Raw genomic sequence first — 21879 nt, 5'->3', positions numbered from 1 at the left:
GCCAAAATCCAAAGACCTGCATCCGATAAGGGGCTGCTAAGAAGTATTTGATCAGATAACTATGCCCCACTCTTGAAACTAGAGCTATGTGGATAAACCTCTGTGGGCTTGAGGTGTCTCTGTGCAGATCCAGCTGAAAGGCTGCAGCTGAGGTTATCAAGCAAGAATCATGCAAATCATCATACGCTGCAATATAAACACGACTGCATAACCTTGAGCAGACCATTGTTGGCTGTGGCCCCTTCATATTCAGCATCCTCCTGCAGCTCACCTTCATTCCCTTGAAATATGGGAGGGAGGGGGCGTTGAAGCTCCGTCAGCCCTGTTCCTGTTGCAGGGGAACTTCTCCAGGGGCTGACGTTGCAGGAGCTCAAGCATCTCCCTTGCGGTAACAGTGACTACTCAGTGGGCAGAGGACGGCCTTGCTGAAGACACTGGCTTGCTCATGGCCCAGTGTCAGCACACCCGATCTCGACGTGGGGGGGAGAAGGGGATTTTGAAGATGCTGGGATGTTGGAGTTTAAACCTAAGAGTGAAAGTTGGATTCAGGGAATAGAAGCTGGGAGCCTGATTCACAGTCCCCTGTTTCTGTGCTTGGAGCCAGGATACAGTAGGATCCAAGGTAGCTTTAAGCCACCTCTGTGCGCTCAGTGTCCTGGGACCATGCAGAGGCTGGCCTAGCACCCAGTGTAAGTTAGAGCCACCCTGTGCTCTGCTTTCCACATCCCCCACTGGGCCACAGGAAGCAGAGAATAGCCGTGGTGTAGTGCACTCCTTATAAGAGATGGGATCAGCCTGAATGATGTGCTTGAGAAGGGGTAGATACTGGGGCTTGTACGATAGGAGCCATGTAGTTTAGACTCTACCATGGCTGGCCTACCCACCCTCTCCAAACTAGAAGACTTAAGGTTTTCACTTTTGTGGCCCCCCCGCCCAAAGATCCACCTAGGATAGGCCTGATCCCCTCCCAATGGCAGCTGCAGAGCCGGGGTTCTCAAGCTAACCATCCTCTGTTTTTGTCAGGACAGTAGTGAGGCAGCAGAAGGAGCAGGCCCCTGGGATGAAGAGGTCACCAAGTGGTGGGGGGAATGGAGCTCCTGGGCCACATGCTCCCGTACCTGCGGGGGAGGAGTGATGTCCCGGGAGAGGCACTGCTTGCGGCAAAGGTAAGCAATAGAGCAGCACCAGCTAACGCCAGGCTCATGGACACTCATGAAACCTTTACCGATAAGGTGCCCAGATGCTGGATGCACCGGTGGGGGTGGGGGGAGGCAACACCCAGCTCAGAGTGTCTCTCCTTTCCTGTAGAGCCTTTCACGTGCCCTGAACGATTCCAAGCTCTAGAAAGCAGAATTGACATTTCTGTCTTTGCCAAAAGCCACCAGGTATTCGACGTTGCAGGAAAAACTGGATATTTATGGATCTGGTACAGAGCTGCAGCCGGACGCTTAACAGGCTCCTCTGCCCCCTACAGCCTACCTGCAGCCAGACTCAGCCTTTCTTACTGGTTGCAGGGAGGGGTGACCCAAAGTGCATCCTTCTCCCTCCTCCCGCACCCCTCTCATGGTGATCTGCTGCCTTCCGAGTAGTGCAGCAGTATTAGCTCCGTATCTGAAACATTTCAAATTCTAGTGTGGTGGCCCCCATTTTGGTCATGACTGGGGACTGAGCAGAGATTTCAGAGCTAAAAGCATGAGCTTCTACCGCTGGAGGTGAAAGATGCTTGGAACTGTAATAGACTCACATCCTCTATGACGCAGGCACAAAGAAGACCCCTGGGTTACAGTAGGCAACTGTGCTCTGCAATGTACATATTTTGGAATAATGAAGCACGCTGGGCCGGGCAGCTGGGCCACTTTTCTTGTCTTCTTTGTCTCTTGGCACCTGGCCGCTGTAGAGGATGGGGTGTATTGCACATGTGGTGTATGTTGCTCAGAAAGCGGGTAGAAACGTAAAGTGCCCTGCTTTGACAATCAGCGGGCCTGTGAAATGTGCAGAATTTACACTGATTTGGTAATTCTGTAGGGACCATCTTCAGCCCTGGCATAAGCAGGTGCAACTCATATTGGCCTAGGGGGGAGTTGCACCCACTTACAGGTGCACTTACAGGTGAGGGCACTGGCGATGGTGGGACTTAGGTAGCTGCCTTTATCTCACATCTCCCTGTCAGTTGCTTTTATTGCTATGCCCCCCATCTCCCTGCCAAGTGCCTTCAGCAGGTAAGCGCCGCTTCTTGGCAAACTCACCACGGCAGTGCCAGTTACACTGTGCTAGAGCCACTTACACTGACCTACCCTCCATACGCAACTGACTCTGGTGCTTCTGACACTGCCCAGTTAGTCCCGGAGCATTGGGCCCAGTCGCGTCTCTGGGACTCCCTCTTCTTTTCCATTGTGTGCCCTCTCTCGCTCAGCTCTTTTGTTTTCCCAGATCCCACCCCCATTCCCTCACACCACAGCAGCTGATGGCCTGTGGCACCTGCCAGTGAACTCCTGCTGCTCTCTCTCAGCCCGGCTATATTGCTAGTGCCTGTCAAATCTGCCACCGAGGGCGGCGCAGGGGACTGGAGCGGAAGCCCCTACCTCCACTAAAGAGATGAATGAGACCCCTGGAGAGGCATCTCTTTAACCTGCTACTCCAGACTCCCTGGATGCTAATGAGAGCTGGCATCTGAGAGTGCAGAGCGCTCGCTGTGCCTGCCCCTCTCCTCTGCTCCTTTCCATTCTGCATGAATACACTTCTAAGCAGAGGAAGCCCAGGCATGGCCCCCTCCCTCTTTCCTTCCTTCAAAACTAAAAAAAAAAACCCTTCTTTTATGTGGGCTGGCTGGCTGCATAATTAGGATCCGGATGTGCAGAGGTGCCTTCCGTCTGGAGATGGCCGTGATTCTCAAATAACCTCACCACTAACAAGGCATGCCAGTGTCTGTGTCCCTCCTCTGCCCAGTGAGCACAGACACTGCCATCATGGGAGAAAGATGGGGAAAGGGGGCCTGAGTGCCCCCAAAGTGTTCCCTGTGCCCTCCTAGCTACAGCTCTTGGTCCTCCAGGCCTGATCCAAAGCCCACTGAATCTTTCCACTGACGTCAGTGGGCTTTGGAACCGGCCTCCTGTGATTCCACAGGCAGGGAATTTGCTGCAGAATCTACCCCTCACTGCAGGGTTTTGCTCCAGAATTCCAGCTTGCATTTAAAAAGAAAAATATAGAAAGCTTTCTGTGGCTGCAAAGTAAACCTTCCAAGCCTCAGCCAAGTGTACACAGTGCTGCAATATCTGCCTGAGTCTGCAGAGCGCCTGAAATAATGCTGCCCTATTTCATCCCAAGGGGATGATACCTGTGAAGTCTTAGGCTGCAAACTTGTTTCCAGCAGCGTTTAACACTTTCTCTGCTGATGCTCTGCAGAGTGAGCCAATATGCTTATTCCATGGTCTCAAACTGCACCCCCAGCTACCAGAAGATTGTCCCCTTCTCAACTGTCAAGAACTCCAGCTCCCCCCGACGATGTCTGCTGCAGGCCAGGACGAAGGCACACTGGTGGTGCTGTGCGGGGAAATTTGCACAGTGTTTGGATTATTTTGACATCACAAGCACCAAATTCACGCAGCCATTTCTAGGTAACTGCCAGGCAACAGATTGTGCCATCACTGCACAACGGCCCAGTGAATGCTGAAACTAACCAACTTGGTCACAGTGCTTCTGTTTCACTAGAGTCTGTTAGGAGCATAGGATTTGCTCAGGAAAGGAGCTGAGTGTTGCTCTTTCAAGTGGGGTATCTTATCTCTGGCAGTGGCTAAAACTGAAGGCAAAAAACCAAAACAACCCCCAGGGTGTACCACTGTACGGAGCTATCTCTGCGGGAAGATTTCCCTGCTATGCCCCAACAGGTGAGATTTGTTAACCTTATTATTTTAGCAAATGCAGTTAGCAGTCATCAATCGACATAGCTAACCTGCTCCAGGCATTCTTACCCTGGGAGATGCAAGCAGGTCTCAGAAGATTGCAAAGGTGACACCTACTGTTTTAGTTGACTCAGAGAGGATTGAACCAGGAATAGCATAAGATGCCACGGCTTGAGCTAGGATCAGGCCTCTATAGTGAGGGCTCTAACAGCTCCATATCCTCTGTAGATCAGGCACGGAGGGGTACCTGTAACACACTCACCAGTGGCTTATACAAACACCATCTCTTTCTTTATGACTACATGGGAGAAGAGCCCAGCATCTTTGTGCTCCAGTAACATGGCACAGCTGGCACTGTAGTAGCAACGTGCTATATAGAACAATGAGTTTCACATAGCTTCTGCCCAGACTCTTCCCAGGCCCCTCTAGTTTTTTGCCATCTGAGCAGACTCAATATATTGGTGGTTGGCTTCCAAAAGCATCCTGCCACTCAATCTGCCGGGCAGCGACTGGGTGGTGGTTGCACATAGAGACAAGCCTGTACAAGGTAGGTCTACACAGCAACAAAAAGCCCACTGCTGTCCGGCAGGGCTCAAGAGAAGGGGGTGTTTCATTCAGTGGAGGCTTCCAGGATCAGGCTGGAGCTGAGTTCTGGGAACCATCCCACCTCGCAGGGTCCTAGAACCCAGGCTCCCACCCGAGCCCAGATGTCTACACTGCAGTGAAACAGCCCCTCAGCCCAAGCCCTGCAAGCCCAAGTTGGCTGACACAGGCCAGCTGTGGGTGTCTAATTGTGTGGACATACCCAAAGTGACAAGTGTCTGAGTCAGCCCAATCACGGGTGCTACGGAATTCCACTCTTTTTAAAATCCCAGTCATGGTGTTTGACTTGCTTGTTATTTGCCGTGGGAATCAGGTTATCTGTTTTGCAGGAGATTCCGCTGCTGTGTATTTCTTTGCTGCTCTGACACGAACCTGAACCAAAAAATTGCAACAGTTTCCCTCCAGCCAAAATAAAATAAAATTGTGTGGGGTTGATCGTAACGTTTGGATAAAATTCATACGTTTTGTTCTGCTTTAGACTTTATCATATAAAATATAAAAAATGGAAGATGTCATTTTGAAACAGAAAATTGAAACATTACACTCACAAAGCTGTCCATTTGGACTTTATTGGAATGCTCCAGTCCCATAAAAACAAGATGTTGCTGAAGTCAACACATTTCCACAAAACATGGCGGCATTGACAAAATGGCATTATCCGTGTGTGGAATGTTTCAAACAGCTCTAATTAGTATTATTGCCAATAATCATTTTGGTGTACAGTAGTACCCAGAGACCACTAGAGTCAGGGCTCCACTCTACATACACTCAGTAACAGACTGTTCCTGCCCCAAAGAGTCTGAACAGGCAGGAGAGGAAAGTGAGGGGAAGTGATTTGCCCAGCATCATACAGCAGGGCAGTAGCAGAGTCAGGAATAGTTCTAACACTAGTGCTATGCACTGGATCACACTGTCTGTCATGGCCCTGGTAAAGCTCCCCTGCCAAACACTCACCACTGCAGCCTGATTCTTTAATGGGGGAAGTAACTAACATCCCCCTGCCCTTGTAACTCAGATTGCCAAGGGATTAGAAGATGCAGCATCTCAAGCAGCTGGTGCATGTGAAGCAGTGATTTCTCAATTAAAACCAGGAGTATTGATTAACCAGGTTCGGTTTATGCATATGAAGTCAGCTCCCCCGCCGCCTGAAAGCGTGGGTCGCCGGGCCCGATGCTACTGCTGATTCAGCTTTAGATACCTTTAATATATTACAACACCCAGCTGCTGTGTTTGGGTCCCATGCACTGACCCGTGTGCTTTTAAACCTCCCTTGGTCTGGGTAGGCTCCAGCCTCTCTCTTTCTTTGGCCTCTGGCACATTTCCTGAGCACAGACTCTGCCTGTTAGCCACTCAGGGAAGAGTGACCAGTAGGCCCCCAGGACCAGTGCTGACCTCCCAAGATATCCAAGTTGCTTAAGCATATCCCTTCGCAGAGCTTCAACCTTGCGGCCACTCTGGTTTACTGTTTACCTCTTCAGAGACAAATGATAGCACGTAACTCACAGAATAAAACACCTACACATCCTTCCCTGCCTCAGTGTCCTCACTGCTCTTGAGCATTCTTCAGGCCTAGGTCAAACTCTATTAAGAAGTCTAGGATCCTTCCTCTCCTCTTTCCCTCCTGCACAAGGCTTCTCCTCTCACTCCTGCTTCTGGTCTCGTCTCCCTCTCCCCAAAATGGCTAGCAGCGACAGCACTTCTCTTTCATAACTTCTAGTCCCCTTTGTCAGGTGAGCAAAGTCCCACACCAGGTGATACATAGCTTAGTGACCAACCCACCTGGGCAGCCTAGTTATTCTGTGCGGCAGCCAACTCTTTGTCCAAGGGGGCTGCCATGTGAATAGAGGACTATCAAGGTTTAATGACCTGCCATTATTAACCCTGTGCTACTAGCCCTTGGGATTTCATCCTAAGATGGAGGTAAAAGTCAAAAAAGAGGGCAGACAAGCCCCACATTCAACATGGAGTCCGAGGTCTGATAGAGGTACACACAGAGAGTCCCCACTATCAAACAGAATTCATAAGGTAACATCGATTCCTCAAACTGTCACACACTCTCATCAGTCATTCTACCTGGACAGAGGGCGAGAAAATGGCATAGTCTGGAGGAAGGTAGCAGTTCTCTGATGCTGCCATTCTGTCCAATCTAATATCCCCGCTGCTATCACTAAGTGAGAGCATCCCACCCTAAAACTGGGGCCATTGGAAATACATCTTTTACGCACTGTTACATAGTCTGTGGGTGACAACCTGGATGCAAAACCGGCTGTTCTAATACACACTCCTGTCAAATTATTGCCTGACTTCTGCTTCTCTGTGCTAAGCTACAGGCCCCAACTGTCTTACAGCCTCTGTGTTTTAGCACCTCATAGTCCTCCAAACCACTGGTCACTCTTCCCACAGCGTAGTTCTTCTCTGCCTTGCAGGCTCCACCTATCCCAGGGCACAAACAGCACCATGTGTGGGGGCCAATCCAAGCACTACCAGCTGTGCCAGCAAGAGGTAAGAACCACTCACAGGGCTGTCCATTTACTCCTAGGGAAATGACGTGGCCTCAGCGGGTGCTCACAGGGCTGGCTGTGCCTGAGATTTGGCACGGCAATGGCAAGCAGATGAAGGGTCTGAGCGGGACACACAGTGACGTGGACACGGTCGCTCCAGAATTGAGACAGTCACAGGTGTGACTAAAGCTCTCTGTTTTATAGATAAGAACAAGGCTAACGCTGAGAACTGCAGCAATCTTGACTCAATGCCGCTAGCCCCGGTGAAACACTGATGGGCATTTTATTAATATTAATACAGCAATAAGAAGAATACTTAGCTCCTTCCATCCATAGATCTCAGAATGCTTTACAAAGGAGGTCAGTATCCCCATTTTACAGATGGGGAAACTGAGGCACGGAGAAGGCAGTGATTTGCCCAAGGTCAGCCAGCAAAGTGGTGACAGAGCCAGGAACTGAATCCAGGTCTCCTGAGGCCCATTCCACTGCCCTATCCACTACGGGAGTCAGCAAGGAGTAAAACTGTCACAGCAACCCTCATCTGAGGATCTCAAAGTGCTTTACAATTATCTCCATTTTACAGAGGAGAAAAGTGACTTGCTGAAGCTCCTAGAGCAAGCCAGTGGCAGAGGGGAATGGAACCAAGGAGTCCTGACTCTCAGCCTCTGCTCTGTCCACTAGATCCACTAGCCCCTTTTGTAACATGCCATCCAAGTGTCTGCCCACAGCTTTGAGAGGAGAAGGGCCTGCAGGCTGTACTAACATCACGTGGAGCTTTCTGGCGTTGCCCTACCAGTGGATCCTAGCCTTGACCTAAGGGGCCATGCTGCTCTGGGACAAGAGAGGAATTCCGATCCCTTGGAAGTTTTCCCTTTCCGTAGTGGGCTGGTTTTGATCTAGGAGGCTAACGTTAGCTTTGATTTCTCTGCAGCCTTGCCCAGCCAATACGGCCAGCTTCAAACAACAGCAGTGCGCCACCTTCAATGCCAAGGCCTTTGGGAAGCACTATTATCACTGGACGCCTCTCTACCCAGGTCTGTCCATGGCTGACCAGCTCAGCATGAGAGACGGGGGAGGGGAAGTGCCCGGGGAAACCTGGTCAATGGGGGTGGGAGAAGGAGAGTTTCCTTCAGGGGTGAGTGGGTGCATAAGCTTTCTGCGTCTCCGGGGGCAGCATCAGGGGATTGGTACGCCTGCCAGGTGAAGTGGTTGGCAACCTGGCTTGTGGTTGCGCAACTTCGCGCTTGACTGTTCAGAGCTGCTGGGCGAGGATCCAGCAAGTTAGCAGGCAGTCTGTATCTCAGGCCTCCAAGGCCTGTGTAACAGTCTATGGCTCAGGCCTTCTAAGATGAGGGCTGAGCACTTAAACAGTCTCGGGCTCCGGCCACTTGGTTGAGGGCCGAGCAAACAAACAGACCCTATTTCCGGCCTTCTGGCTTAAAGGTTAGTGCACAACCAGCCCTGTGTATGGGGTCGTGTGTAGGGGTAGCCAGGCCTTCCCTACTCCACAGGGTCCCAGGGCCCTAGAAGTGACAGGCAATCCTGCCCCGGGGCCAGCAGGAAAACGTGCGTCGCTGCCTTGCCTCCCAGCAGCACAACAGGACCAAAGTCGTGTGTCCCTGAGCTACTTCCTACCAGCTCCTGGAGGCGCTGCTCCATCGCCGCTGGGACCAGGCTCTCCGTCTCGCGGCCCTTCCTCCACTCTCGTCTTGGGGTCCTCCGGCTCCTGGGGCCCTGGGTTGCCTTTTCTCCCTACTGCTGGTTGCGGGCTCGGCTGAGGGCTCAGCTCCCCCCGGGGGACGTCGCCTTCCTTCCCAGGTCCGGGCCCAACTGAACTGCAGGGCCCTGCTTTTATACTTCCTGCCCTGCCTCTGCCCTTCCTGTGGAGGGGGTGGGGTTAGCTGCGCCCCACAGGATGAATTAACACCCTCTGCACTGGAGGGAGGCCACTCTGCTCACTACTGGGTGTCTCCGTTTAGTCCCTCTGAAGGAATTCTCCTGCTTGGCAGCTGCCTGTTCTCTGTGGTGCAGGCATTTCTCTCCGCGCAGTCTCCTGCTTTGGCTGCTGCCTAAATATGGATATAGAGCCCTAGTGATCTCAGGTGCCTCCGTTTTCAAGTGCCCAACTTGAGACACCATAAAGGGGCCTGGCTTTCCAAGGGTGGGTGTTCAGCACCTCACTCCAGATTCCCCCGAAATCACCCGTCAGTTTTGAACATCTTGGCCTAGGTGCTTAACTCCAGGTACCCGTGTTTGAAAATGCTGGTGGTAAGGGTGGTGAAAGCTACTGAATCACGAGCCCTGGAGGCCTCCATTTATCCAGCAGGGCCAGCAACAGTGTAAGCTCCCACATAGGCTGTAAGTTGGGGTGGGAGATTCAGTGTCCAGGCCCATTCAGCAGCTGATTTTGCCTATAGCACTGCTGATTGTAGTGGTGGGTTTTATAAGCTGGACACCAGTCCACTTCCTAGGAGTGGAGAGAAACCACCAAATTGTGTCACCTAAGCCACCAAAGGGACTCTTGATGACACTCCATTGATACTGACCTGGGTAGCTGTAAACCAGTGACCTAAAGGAGAAGACTGTCTCACTATCAGTCCTGGAGCCATCCTGTGCCCCCGCTGCTCTGCCCATTGCCATCTCACCTCTCTCCCTTCAGATGATTACACCAGTATCTCCAACAAGCCTTGTGACCTCCAGTGCACCACCAGGAGTGGAGAGAGACAGTTGATGGCCCGAGCACAGGACGGCACATCCTGCAAAGACAGGACGTACCAGGGGGTCTGCATCAATGGCAAGTGTGAGGTGAGGCACTGGGAGGGGCTGAGGGCTTGGTTTTAAATCACTGTCCTCAAGCACCACGAGTATGGGCAGTAAAGTGAAACTGAACAGCTGCTATAGGGTTCTTGTAAATGTCACACCAATACCTGTGTAGAATGGAGCAGCCAGGTTTGGGCTGGGGAGATCATTATGTGCAGCCATGTACTTGCATTAGATGGATACATTCTCCCTTGAGCCTGGAGAAAAGCAGCAGCCTTGGCTTGGTTTTGAAGGATCACCCAGCAGTGCAAGAAGTTTTACTCTGTTAGCGAAGGCCCCCTTTTGTTGCAATGGTACTTTTTATTTTTAAAACCTCAAGGCTCCATAGGACAGTGATTTGGCAGGTTGGCATTGCCACTGCTGGATGTGCTGCCTCCTGGAGATGGTCATTCCCAAAATGACACTGCCCCACTAAAAAAGGCTGCCTGCTGGCTCAGCAAGGCCATTCTTGGATGCAGACCCTTCCGGGGGAAGGACATTCCAAACCAATGTCCCAGCAAGGTGGGTCGGTTAAACGTAGGTGCATTATGAGCTAAAACAGCCCCTCACCCCTGCCTCAGAGTGCTTACTTCTGTGTGCCCTAGACATGTAAACTCTCACTCCAGGGATTTCCCCCAGTTTAGAATCTCACCTACCCAGTAGGTCTGTGGTGGACACCCCTTGCTCCAGAGCAGGATTGAAGACCTTTTCTTTTGTATTCCTTGCAGCCAGTTGGGTGCGACGGGAGTCTCTACTCATCCCGGACGATGGACAGATGCAGGGTGTGCGGAGGGGATGGCAGCACTTGCTACCGGGTCTCAGGCAGCTTCCGAAAGGGGATCTCACAGTTAGGTACACTCTGTTAAGTGATGCCCATCAAACGATTTCACATGTTGCTTCTTGCTAACATGGAGTGCCAACTAGGGCAGAGTCTGAAAGTCCCAGCTGAAGAAGCTGAATAACAGGGCCGCCCAGAGGATTCAGGGGGCCTGGGGCAAAGCAATTTCAGAGGCCCCTTCCATAAAAAAAAACTTGCAATACTATAGAATACTATATTCTCGTGGGGGCCCCTGCGGGGCCCGGGGAAAATTGCCGAACTTGCCCACCCCCCCTCTGGGTGGCCCTGCTGAATAATACCTTGCCTTTCTTTCCCCATGTAAACCAAAATGATGGTATTTTGTCTGTTCAGCTTAATCAGCAGAGGAAACTGGTTTGGTTTGCTGTATGGTATTCTTGCCAGCAAGTTAAAGAAGTATGGGCTGGATGAATGGACGGTAAGGTGGATAGAAAACTGGCTAGATGGTCGGGCTCAATGGGTAGTGATCAATGGTTCCATGTCTAGTTGGCAGCCGGTATCAAGTGGAGTGCCCCAAGGGTCGATGCTGGGGCCGGTTTTATTCAATATCTTCATTAACGATCTGGAGGATGGTGTGGACTGCACCCTTAGCAAGTTTGCAGATGACACTAAACTGGGAGGAGTGGTTGATACGCTGGAGGGTAGGGATAGGATACAGAGGGACCTAGACAAATTAGAGGATTGGGCCAAAAGAAATATGATGAGGTTCAACAAGGACAAGTGCAGAGTCCTGCACTTAGGATGGACGAATCCCATGCACTGTTACAGACTAGGGACCGAATGGCTGGGCAGCAGTTCTGCAGAAAAGGACCTAGGGGTTACGGTGGACGAAAAGCTGAATATGAGTCAACAGTGTGCCCTTGTTGCCAAGAAGGCTAATGGCATTTTGGGTTGTATAAGTAGGGGCATTTCCAGCAGATCGAGGGATGTGATCATTCCCCTCTACTCAGCACTGGTGAGGCCTCATTTGGAGTACTGTGTCCAGTTTTGGGCCCCACACTACAAGAAGGATGTGGATAAATTGGAGAGAGTCCAGTGGAGGGCAACAAAAATGATTAGGGGGCTGGAGCACATGACTTATGAGGAGAGGCTGAGGGAACTGGGATTGTTTAGTCTGCAGAAGAGAAGAATGAGGGGGGATTTGATAGCTGCTTTCAACTACCTGAAAGGGGGTTCCAAAGAGGATGGATCTAGACTGTTCTCAGTTGTAGAAGATGACAGAACAAGGAGTAATGGTCTCAAGTTGCAGAGGGGGAGGTTTAGGTTGGACATTAGGAAAAACTTTTTCACTAGTAGGGTGGTGAAGAACTGGAATGGGTTACCTAGGGAGGTAGTGGAATCTCCTTCCTTAGAGGTTTTTAAGGTCAGGCTTGACAAAGCCCTGGCTGGGATGATTTAGTTGGGTTTGGTCCTGCTTTGAGCAGGGAGTTGGACTAGATGACCTCCTGAGGTCCCTTCCAACCCTGAGATTCTATGATTCTATGATTCTATGGTAAGTTAGTGAGGTTTTCCTCCATCTCTTTATGATGTGAAGCGGCTGGGGTCCTATATATGTCTATTGATCTCAGCATCTTGCCCAAGCCAGATGATGTTAGGAGTTCAATGCACTTTCTTTTATCTCTGCTCTGAGTTGATTTTGCGTTTGGATGTTAATGTTGTACGAGGAGGGCAGGGCCGGCCCACAACATTTTGGCACCTGAGGCGGGGAGCTCAAATGATGCCCCCATGCCCCCTTGCTTGGGGCAAAACTTTGAAAGGTCTCAATTCTGCCTTCTTTCTGTTTTACTCTTCTCATGGTACTGCTCTGCTACCTACCCCAATAAAGGAGAACGAACAACTTAAAATGCCTTCTTCAAAAATTTTAAGTAACACTTAACTTTCAAATGCCTGAACAGCAAATGTAACTTTTCTTGTCTGCATAGTAAACACTGGCATTTTTATCTGTTTGAATAATCAAAGTGGTGTTTTCTGTGCCTTCTTGGTTGCAAAGATTTGAACTGCTTCCTACTGAAGGTCCACAGTCTGGGCCAGCTCATGCTCTATTGAGATGGTTGCAAGGCCATCTAGCCTCTCCTGTGTCATTGTGGAGCGTAGATGTGGTTTTATTAACTTCAGCTTGGAGAAGCTGCGTTCTCCACTGGCAACTGTTACAGGAAGTGTTAGAAGTATGTGCAGAGCAACAAAAGCATTTGGAAAGAGGGTGGTCATCTTATTTGTGCACATATATTCCAGAACAGCCTTTGGAGTTGATTCTGCTGAAATGTATCTTGAAAGGGCTTTCAGTTCATCACCTAAATCACTCGCATCAATATTGTGCATGACATCATGTGTCAGCACTGTCTCTAGTGCCCTGCACTGCTGGTGTAGGTCTTCCTCAGGTATAGTGAGGAGTTTTGGAATATCATACAATGTCCCAAATATACTGCTGTGTTTCTTGAGCTGCATTAAATATCCTTCAACTGACTGTATTGCACAATCTAGCACCTGGTTAAAGAATTCAACTTTGAATTGTTGTTTGGGGTTTCTTATGGGATTATCCCGTGCCTCGTAATCAAAATGTCATCTTCTTCGGTGACTCTTGTATTCTTGAATGGGTGGGAAAATAGCTTCAGTGTGAAGTTCCTCTGCCAACTTCTATGCACTCTTTAGAACGTTTTGAACGTTTTATCTGACCGGTAAGACTGTAGGTATGACTTTGCTTTGTCCAGTTGTTCCATTGCTCCAGATATATCAAGGTCAACACCTTGGAGTCTCTTGCTTACAACATTTATTTCAAACAGTATGCCATGCCACAACACTAAACCACACAGAAATTTGAAGTTATGTATGTTTCTGGTGATTCCATTTCCCTCTGCCACTGTTCTCCCATGAACCGTTCCTGTCATAGCATTATCTTCCATAATGGCAACTATGGCATCATCTATCTTCCCAATTTGGTGTTTGATAGGCTTTATCGCCTCCACTCGACTTTCTCATCATGTGGCACTCAGTGGTTTCAGTGTCAGAGAGGATGTTCCCAGATGTTGAGTCAAAATTTGCCATCGATGAGTTGATGCAGAGAAAAATACATAGATGCTTTGAATTACATTAAAAAGTCCAGCAGCCTCACTAGAAGCTGATGCTGCATCACCGACCACGAAGTTCAATGAATGAGAACTGCGTGGGACAAAAAAAAACTCGAGGGTTTAACTCTCGGATCCATGTCTGCACTCCTCTGTTTTTTCCTCTCATGTTGGCACCATTATCGTAGCCCTGACCTCTCATGTCCGCTATCGCAATTCCCGTATCTTCCAGCTTTTTAAGAAGCACATTTGTCATACCAGCTCCTGTAGTATCATCAGGGTCAATAAATTCTAGAAAATGCTCTCTGACAGTCACCATTGCAGGGACATTTTCACTAGGTTTTGTTGTTGTTACAAAACGCACCATTAAAGTCATTTGTTCCATATGGCTGATGTCAAGTGTGCAGTCCAGACTAACAGAATAATATCTTGCTGACTTCAGATCTGCCACAATCTTCTGTTTGACTTTTGTTGCCAGTAACTGTATGATCTTTTGAATTGTTTTTCCAAGGTAGTGGTGTGTGTACATTTCTTGGGTGGTGACTCTTCTTAGATGCTCCTGGAGTACAGCATCAAACTCAGCCATCAGCTCCACAATTTTAAGGAATTTTCCATTGTTTGGCACATACAGCTGACCTGAAGTGCCACGCAGTGCTAGGTTTTGGGTAGCAAGCATTCTCACAATGGAAATGAGCCTTTTCAGAACATTTTGCCAGTAAAGAGACTCTGATGCAATCTTCTCTTGATGCTGATCATCTATGGTGGCCTTTAACCTTAACCTCATCTCAAGCTCTTTCCACCTATGGAAAGCTCTCTGGTGATTTGCTGCCTTCTCATGGCATACCAGATTTCTAACCAGATTTTTCCAGGTCTTTTTTCCTGTAGAACCCAATATGGCTGGAACATTAGACTGGAAGAGTTTGCAACAAAAACAGTATGCAGCATTCTGGGTTTTTGAGTACATAAGCCATGTCCTCTCCACTTTGTCACCACTACTGTCATGCCAATAATGTGTTGGATGGAAATTCCTCTTTTCATTGTTTTTGGGGAACATGAAGTTTTTCACTTGCTGTGGCCCATGCAGTACAAGGAAGTCCCTCAGGCTACTGCTCAAGTGGGTCCACAGTCCTGGATCATCTAGCTTTAAGGAACTAAACTCAGCAACAGCTGTTTCTTGCGCCTCCACCACACTCTTCTCTGATCTACACTTTTCTTCAGGAATGTGCATGGTTACATCCATTTGAGATGGAGATACGGATGCTGTAGTGGCTGCCAGGTCACCTGCACTCTGACTAACTGGAAGAGCAGGCATCTCCTCACCACTCACATCCTCACTGGGGCCTGAAGGCTCACCGTGAACATTTGTGTCTATGTATCTCAGGAGAGCTTCTTCTGGCTTAGATAGAAAAGCTTCCTTTGCTTGCTTTCTTTTTCTGAATGCTGCCCCAGAGGGACATTTTCTTCTTTCACTCATGACTGCTGTTCTGTGCCAGCTATAGTGGCTCTCAACACTCAATTGAAGGGGACAAATAAGCAGGATGGTAGCAGGGCCTGACTGAGGGAAGATATCCGCATCTTAAGGGCCTAACTGGCTCCTACTGCTTCCCTGAACCTCCTCAAGTGGGTTCAGGGAAGCAGCAGGAAACAGGAAGCTCCCTGAGAAGCTGGTGTTAATCAGTCCAGGCTCCTGGGGGTGCTAGAGAGGTACCTAAGAGGCTCCTCCTTCTCTCTCTCTCCCTGCAGCTCCTGCTGCTTTCTGTTATTCCCTCTCACCTTTTCTCCTGCCTGCCTGTTATGTCTCTTGTGCCCTCCTTCCTCCAGCACAGCACTCCACCATCTCTGTGCATCTAGAGCAGAGAGAATACATATGCACCAGCAGCAGACACAATTTTCTACACTCTGGGTCCTAGTGCCCCTCCCCCCAGTCTGGCACCTGAGGTGGCCGCCTCAGTTTGCCTCATGGTAAGGGCAGCCCTGGAGGAGGGTCACTACATTTGTAAATGTGTGCTGCTGTTCTTGATGGCAGCAATCGTTCTCTTGTACTCTCCAGGCCGATGGGCTGCAGAGGGAGTAAGTGTTCTCTGAAACGTGGTCCTCCCTCAGGCCCTATAACTCCCTTCACTTCTACCCCTCTCCATATTCCCAGTCTTCCCCCCTCACAGAATGATGGGATTGTTGAATGGTAGAGCAACACTGTGATGCACTGATAACCAGAGAATACTGATTGTAGGACATTCTGGGACACCTACTCACTCTACTTGATGGTAATTCCACTAGACTGCATCACCCCCTACTGGATACAGCCCTGTTGTAACTGCACCCAGTGCTCTTCACAGCTCTGGCAGTTCGTTCTCCTTTTCTGTGGGAAGAGGAAAACATTGAACAAGGAGTATTTTTTGTTTGGTGGTTTTCCTTTCCCAGGAAAAACTACCAGCTCTGAATAAACCCAACTCCAAAATCCACTTCATTGCTTTTAAATGTGACCTCCAGAGGATTGGGTTTATGTCCATTTGTGCTGCTTTAGGATGGTTAAAGAAAGCCTGAAATAGTTTTCAAAAATAAGTATTACTTTCTGGTTTTTTTTTTAAATATCAGGATTGTCACATGTGGCCCTCTGCGCATTCTTGGGGGACGCTGAGATTTGTATGGTGAGCTCTCACATGTTAACTGAAGGGGCAAGGTAGAACGAGGTGGGGGAGGTAATATCTTTTATTGGACCAACTTCTGTTGGTGAGAGAGACAAGCTTTTGACCTTACACAGAGCTCTTCTTCAGGTCTGGGAAACTTAATTAGGCCATGTCTACACTAGCAAACTTATAGCAGCACAGCTGCACTGCTGTAAGATCTCTCATGTAGCCGCTCTGTGCCGACGGGCGAGAGCTCTCCACTTGACATAATTAAACCACCCCCAATGAGCGGCGGGAGCAATCTTGGCTGTAGAAGCTCTCCCGCCGACAGAGCGCCGTGCACATAAGCACTTATACTGGCGAAACTTATGTCACTCAGGGGGGTGTTTTTTTCACACCCCTGAGTGACATAAGCCAATTTAAGTGGTAGTGTGGACATAGCTTTAGAGTGTGTCAGCTAAATATGAGTGGAACAGATTGTTTAGCATGAGTAGTTAACACATATTTCAAGGGGGCCTTCAGGATGAAGTGGCCTGGTAACATCTCTCCAGTCATAGGGAGTAAAGGAAGGGGGTGGGGAGCAACTGTGGGGGTTGTTCGTGGATTATAGTGTGTTGTAATAAGCCATAGAGCCATTGTCTCTATGGGGTGAGGTGGAAGCCGGCAGTTGATTTTTAACAAAAGTGTGTCTTAGACATCTGAGTTCAAAAAGTGTTAACAACAACAAAAAAACAAAAAGAGGCCAAAAAATGTGACTAAAACTCTTCCCCACACAATTGCTCATCTTGCATTTGTTGTTATTTTTACTATTTAGACTGCAGTAGCAAAGATGCTGCTGCTGCCCATAGAGTGAGACTTATACAATCTTTTGTCTTTTGCGATACCATCATTTCACTAGGTCTCCAGTCACCATAGAGTTTTGCATGGTAAAGAAGACTCACATTTCTAATGTCAAATACAATCTGATAAAACTCTTCTTTACCCAGCATTAAAAAATTGGCTTGTGCATTTGCTTGTTGTTTTCTCCTCCCTTTGCAGGTTACCTTTCACTCTCCTTCAAGGGGAAACTATCAGGTTGAGCAGATGAGCTCTGCAGCCCTTGATCTCTAGGTTGCTAGTTCAGATCCGACCTTGGGCAGTAGTTAGGCCTTTATCTTTTTGGGTTTGTGGATCTATTGGGTGGCATGCAGTGATGAGCTGCCAAAATATTAACAACCGGTTCCCTCCTCCTCACCCCATGAGGGGGTCATGCCCACCCCGGGACTCCTGCCCCATCCAACCCCCCCATGTTCCTTGACAGTCCCCCCCCCCGAGACCCGTGCCCTATCCACCCCCCCTTCCCTGTCCCCTGACTGCCCCTTGCCACCCCATCCAACCCCTTCTCTCATTCCTGATGGCACCTCGGGACCCCTACACCCCATCCAACCACCCCTTCTCTCTGTCCCCTGACTGTCCATGGAATCCCTACCCCTAACTGCCCCCCACCGCCCCATCCAACCCCTGCTCCTTTCTGACTGCCCCCCCCGGGACCCTTGCCCCTGTTCCAATCCCCTGTTCCCTGCCCTCTGACCACTCTGACACTAATCCACCCCCAACTCCCTACCCTCTATCCAACACCCTCTCCCTGCTCCTTTACCGCGCGGCCTGGGGTGGGGGCCAAGCTGGGCTGGGGCTGGGGCTGGGACCAGAGCCACCCAGCTGACATCGGTGCCGGACCCGGGGCCGGGCAGGAGCCGCGCAGCCCGGCCGGACCCGGGGGCCGGGCCGGACCCAGACCCGGGGCTGGGCAGGAGCGCGCCGGACCCAGCCGCCAGACCCGGACCCGGCTGCCGGACCCGGGCGCCGGGCAGGAGCCGCACCGGACCCGGCCGCCGGACCCGGACCCGGACCCGGCCGCTGGGCAGGAGCCGCGCCGGACCCGGACCCGGCCGCCGGGCAGGAGCTGCGCCGGACCCGGCCGCCGGACCCAGACCCGGACCCGGGCGCCGGGCAGGAGCCGCGCCGCGCTGCCTGGAGAGGTCGCAGCTGGACCTGGGGGGCAGGAGCCACGCTGCCCGGCCCCAGGGTCCGGCCACAACCTCGCCGGGCGTGGCGGAGCCTGGAGCCCTCCTCCTGCTGGCGCCCCCACCCCCTGGCCCCAGCTCACCTGGTGGAAGCCTTCTCAGCCCTCCCAGGCTTCCTGCGCGAACAGCTGATTCGCGGCAAGCTGGGGAGGGGGAGGAGAAGCCGGAGGAGCTTCCGAAGAGGAGGCAGAGGCGGAGTAAGGTGAGCTGGGGCTGGGGGAAGGGTAGAGAGCTAATAGATCTTTTGTTAAATTTAAAAGCCCTTTTGGAACTAGTTGTTCCTCCAGGAACAACCGGTTCTAAAGGGGCTTCTAAATTTAACAACCGGTTCTCGCGAACCGGTGCGAACTGGCTGCAGCTCACCACTGGTGGCATGACTCCCTCAGGCACCCAAAGCCGATACTTTCTTCCTGCCCCCGAATTTGACTCAGGACTCAGATGAACTCCTGAGGTCTGCAGCAGCTCAACCTCAACAAACCAGGCTGGGATTTTTAAAAAAATAAAGAATCCTTGACTGCAAACAAACACACCCAAAGGGGGAGTTGGGACAAGACCCCTTCTCCTGGAGCTAAAAGAGTAATTCTGCAGTGTGCCCGGTGTTGCAGGGCACCATCTCCTTCCTGCATGGACACAGAGCCAACTTGCTGCCGCTGGCTACTCCCATTGGAACATAATAAAAGCCCATCGACCATTCCCAGGCCTACCAACCCCTAATGTTAAAAAAATAATGAGTCAGGCTCACCAAAAATCATGAGATTGGCTTTAAAATCCTGGGATTATGTAAAAATCATAGATGCGGCGTTCTTTTTATTTGCCTTCTGCTTTTTGAGCTTTTAGGATGCACCAGGGTCACAGTTGAAGCTTTCTCCACAGCCACAAGGGCTGTAAACTTACTTTTTCTTTAAGAATGAAGGCAGAGCTCATCCCATCTCCACTTGACTCCAGGAGCTGGGGCTTTAAGGACAACAACAATATCATGAGACTCATGACAAAACCATTGGCAGCGCTGCAATGCCCTCACTGAGCCACCTGTGAGGCTGGAGCAGCCTGAGTCTCTCTCCCGCGTTGGGTTTCCCAACCCTTTGTTCTGTTCCCACTCCCCAGGCTACGTGTTCATCACAAACATCCCTGCCGGCGCCACGGACATTCTCATCATCGAGCGCCGGAAGACTGAGAACATCCTGGGTAAGCCACAGAAAAGCACGGTGTGGATAGCATGTCACCACCACCCGAAGTTGGGGCATGGGCTGTGCTCCTGGGAATGGTGCACAGAGGACAGGCCCTGACAGCAAAGGAAGGCAGGAGCAAAAGCTCAAGGGGAGCCTGCAGGAGGCCCTGTGCATGACCACAGCCAGGCTGGAGCGGGTAAAGTCACACCGGAGCAGGGAAGGTGCTGGGGAGCAGCTTTAAGTGGGTGTGAGCCCCACAGAAATGGGCAGATCTGGAAACAGGAATCCCCAGCACTTTGCTGCATTGACTCCTGCCCTGCCATTTCTGACCCTCTCGGAGAGGAGGGTGCAGGCAACTGTGGGGGGGAGCCAATGGCAGCATGGCTCCGGAGTGAGTGGGAAGCAGCAGGGCGGGGCCAGCACACTGGGCAGCTGAACCAGGATTCTCAGGGAGTCCACCTGACTTCCCTGCACCCTTTCTAGCTGCACTGAGGGATTCCTCTAGAACCCCTGCCCCGTCCCTTACGTGATAACTGTACCCCTCTGGCAGGTGTTTCCGTAGGAGGGATGGATACAGGCTTTAGGAAATAAACGATGGATAAGACCATCTGTGATCCTCTCTCACCTGGAACGATCCATTCAGCTTAGGGGGTCACACGCTCCTTTGTGTTGGATCTTTGCTTTCTGGATGGGTTGCAGCTGGTGTGTTATTTTTGGTGCTTTCAGAAAGCAAAGGGCTGAGAGAGCTGGCTGGAAAGAGGCTGTTAGGGGACCACAGATAACATGACCAGCCCTGCCTCCATTGTAATTCACTTGACTAAAGCCAGGCTCACACTGCAACACTGGATCCAAACAGCCCTGAATTTGTGGGGGTGAGGGTTAGAAAGCTAGATCTCGGTCAGAATCGTGGGTTTCACCCAACTTTTGAGCTAAACAAATCCAGCTCTCTGGAGGTGAAATTTCTATATATTTAGCCGCTGTGCCATTGAACCGCCATTTTTTCTTTAATGTTGCACGTTCACCCTGCCTCACACACTGCTGTGGGTTCAAGCGTTCTGGAATAGAAACGTGACATACTGTAGTGTGAGCTCAGGCCACCCCCAACTTGGTATCCTGTCCCTCAGGGCAGCGACACACGAAGCACAAGACAGTGTCTCCCCCTAGGTGATGTTCCTTGGCCAAGGAGTACTTCCCCATACAAGTCAGCATGGGCTGCTCTTGGCCTCTTTTCCTTGAAGTATGCTTGGAGTTAAGTCTCCTGTCCCTCTCCTCTGTTTGCAGCACTGGCGGATGAATCTGGGCGCTTCTTCTTCAATGGGAACTCGGCCATTGACAATCCCCAGAACTTCCGGGTGGCTGGCACGGTGTTCAAGTACCGCCGCCCTTCCAACCTGCACGCGGATGGCCTGGAGTATATCATTGCCCAGGGCCCCACCAATCAGTCTCTGAATGCCATGGTACGTAAGGAGCTAAAGATTGGGGTGCTTCCCTGGCGGTCGCCTTTCTGAGCCCCAAGAGCACAGGTGCCCTGCAGGCAAGGGAATTTTGAGCTTTCCCCATGGCTGGGGCTCCTGCCTCACTCCCTGTAGCAATGCCTCACTCCCTCTCTTCTGGGAGAGACTGAGTTGTGCCATTCCTGGGGGGTCTGGTCTGGCCATCATGGGTACATTGTCTCTTCTGTGTTCATCACAAAGCACTTACTGTCCAGGTCAGGTTTCAGGGTGTGGGTCATGTGTTTCTGATCTATTAGACATGATCCATGCAAATGAGCTAACAGGGTTTTTGTTTTCTCTCCAGTACTATAACTTCAATGGGAAAATGCCCCATATAACATATGACTACACTGTGCCACACGTGCCCTCGGCAGCTCTCCGAACAGCTGCCCCTGCTCTGGAGGCACCTCTCTACCTTCATCTACCGGACTCCAGCGCCAAACATCCAGCCCCAGTCCCAGTAGACTCTGGGACTGTGCATGATTTCAATGCCACTTGGCTGTCTCTCTCCCCGGACGATGTCAGTGACCGGTTCCCACCTGGAGAAGAGCATGGAGACCTGAGCTTCAACAGCCAGGACTTCTTCCAGAGTAACTCCACCACTCAGGCCGGGCCCTGGGGCTGGGAACAGAGGGAAGAGGAAGAAGAGAAGTTTGGCTTCCAGATCAGACAAGTCTACCATGCAAATGGAGCGGGCAAGGAGGTGGAGGAGGAGGAGGCAGCGGCAGTAGGTGGAGAAACAGATTTGGGTTTGTTTGTTTTCTTGGCTACCTCGTGGTTGGGTAACTGAGGTGCTCGTTAAGGGTG

The 21879-nt window shown here is 50.8% G+C and overlaps 1 protein-coding gene across 5 annotated transcripts in view; it reads left to right on the top strand.

Annotated features, from left to right (window-relative positions):
- The first annotated feature begins 1129 nt into the window (after positions 1 to 1129).
- The window catches only part of LOC120370523 (ADAMTS-like protein 2), a 31973-nt gene continuing 11223 nt past the window's right edge, over positions 1130 to 21879 (top strand). Inside the window, exons 1-8 of one of the 5 annotated variants that reach the window (XM_039485366.1) lie at positions 1130 to 1166; positions 6929 to 7004; positions 7935 to 8037; positions 9663 to 9808; positions 10531 to 10654; positions 19515 to 19595; positions 20861 to 21036; positions 21377 to 21821. In XM_039485366.1, coding sequence (XP_039341300.1) covers positions 1135 to 1166; positions 6929 to 7004; positions 7935 to 8037; positions 9663 to 9808; positions 10531 to 10654; positions 19515 to 19595; positions 20861 to 21036; positions 21377 to 21821 — 1183 coding nt within the window. In that variant the 5' untranslated portion in view covers positions 1130 to 1134. Of the gene's footprint in view, positions 1167 to 3828; positions 3885 to 6928; positions 7005 to 7934; positions 8038 to 8357; positions 8447 to 9168; positions 9247 to 9662; positions 9809 to 10530; positions 10655 to 19514; positions 19596 to 20860; positions 21037 to 21376; positions 21822 to 21879 lie in introns of those variants that run through there. The other 4 variants (XM_039485365.1, XM_039485368.1, XM_039485369.1 and 1 more) reach the window with 4 other exon arrangements.

Source organism: Mauremys reevesii, linkage group 8 (genome assembly GCF_016161935.1).
Source record: "Mauremys reevesii isolate NIE-2019 linkage group 8, ASM1616193v1, whole genome shotgun sequence".
In the NCBI taxonomy this organism is placed as follows: domain Eukaryota; kingdom Metazoa; phylum Chordata; order Testudines; family Geoemydidae; genus Mauremys; species Mauremys reevesii.
Note: the sequence above shows the minus strand (reverse complement) of the source record. Positions and strands in the feature narration are given on the sequence as shown.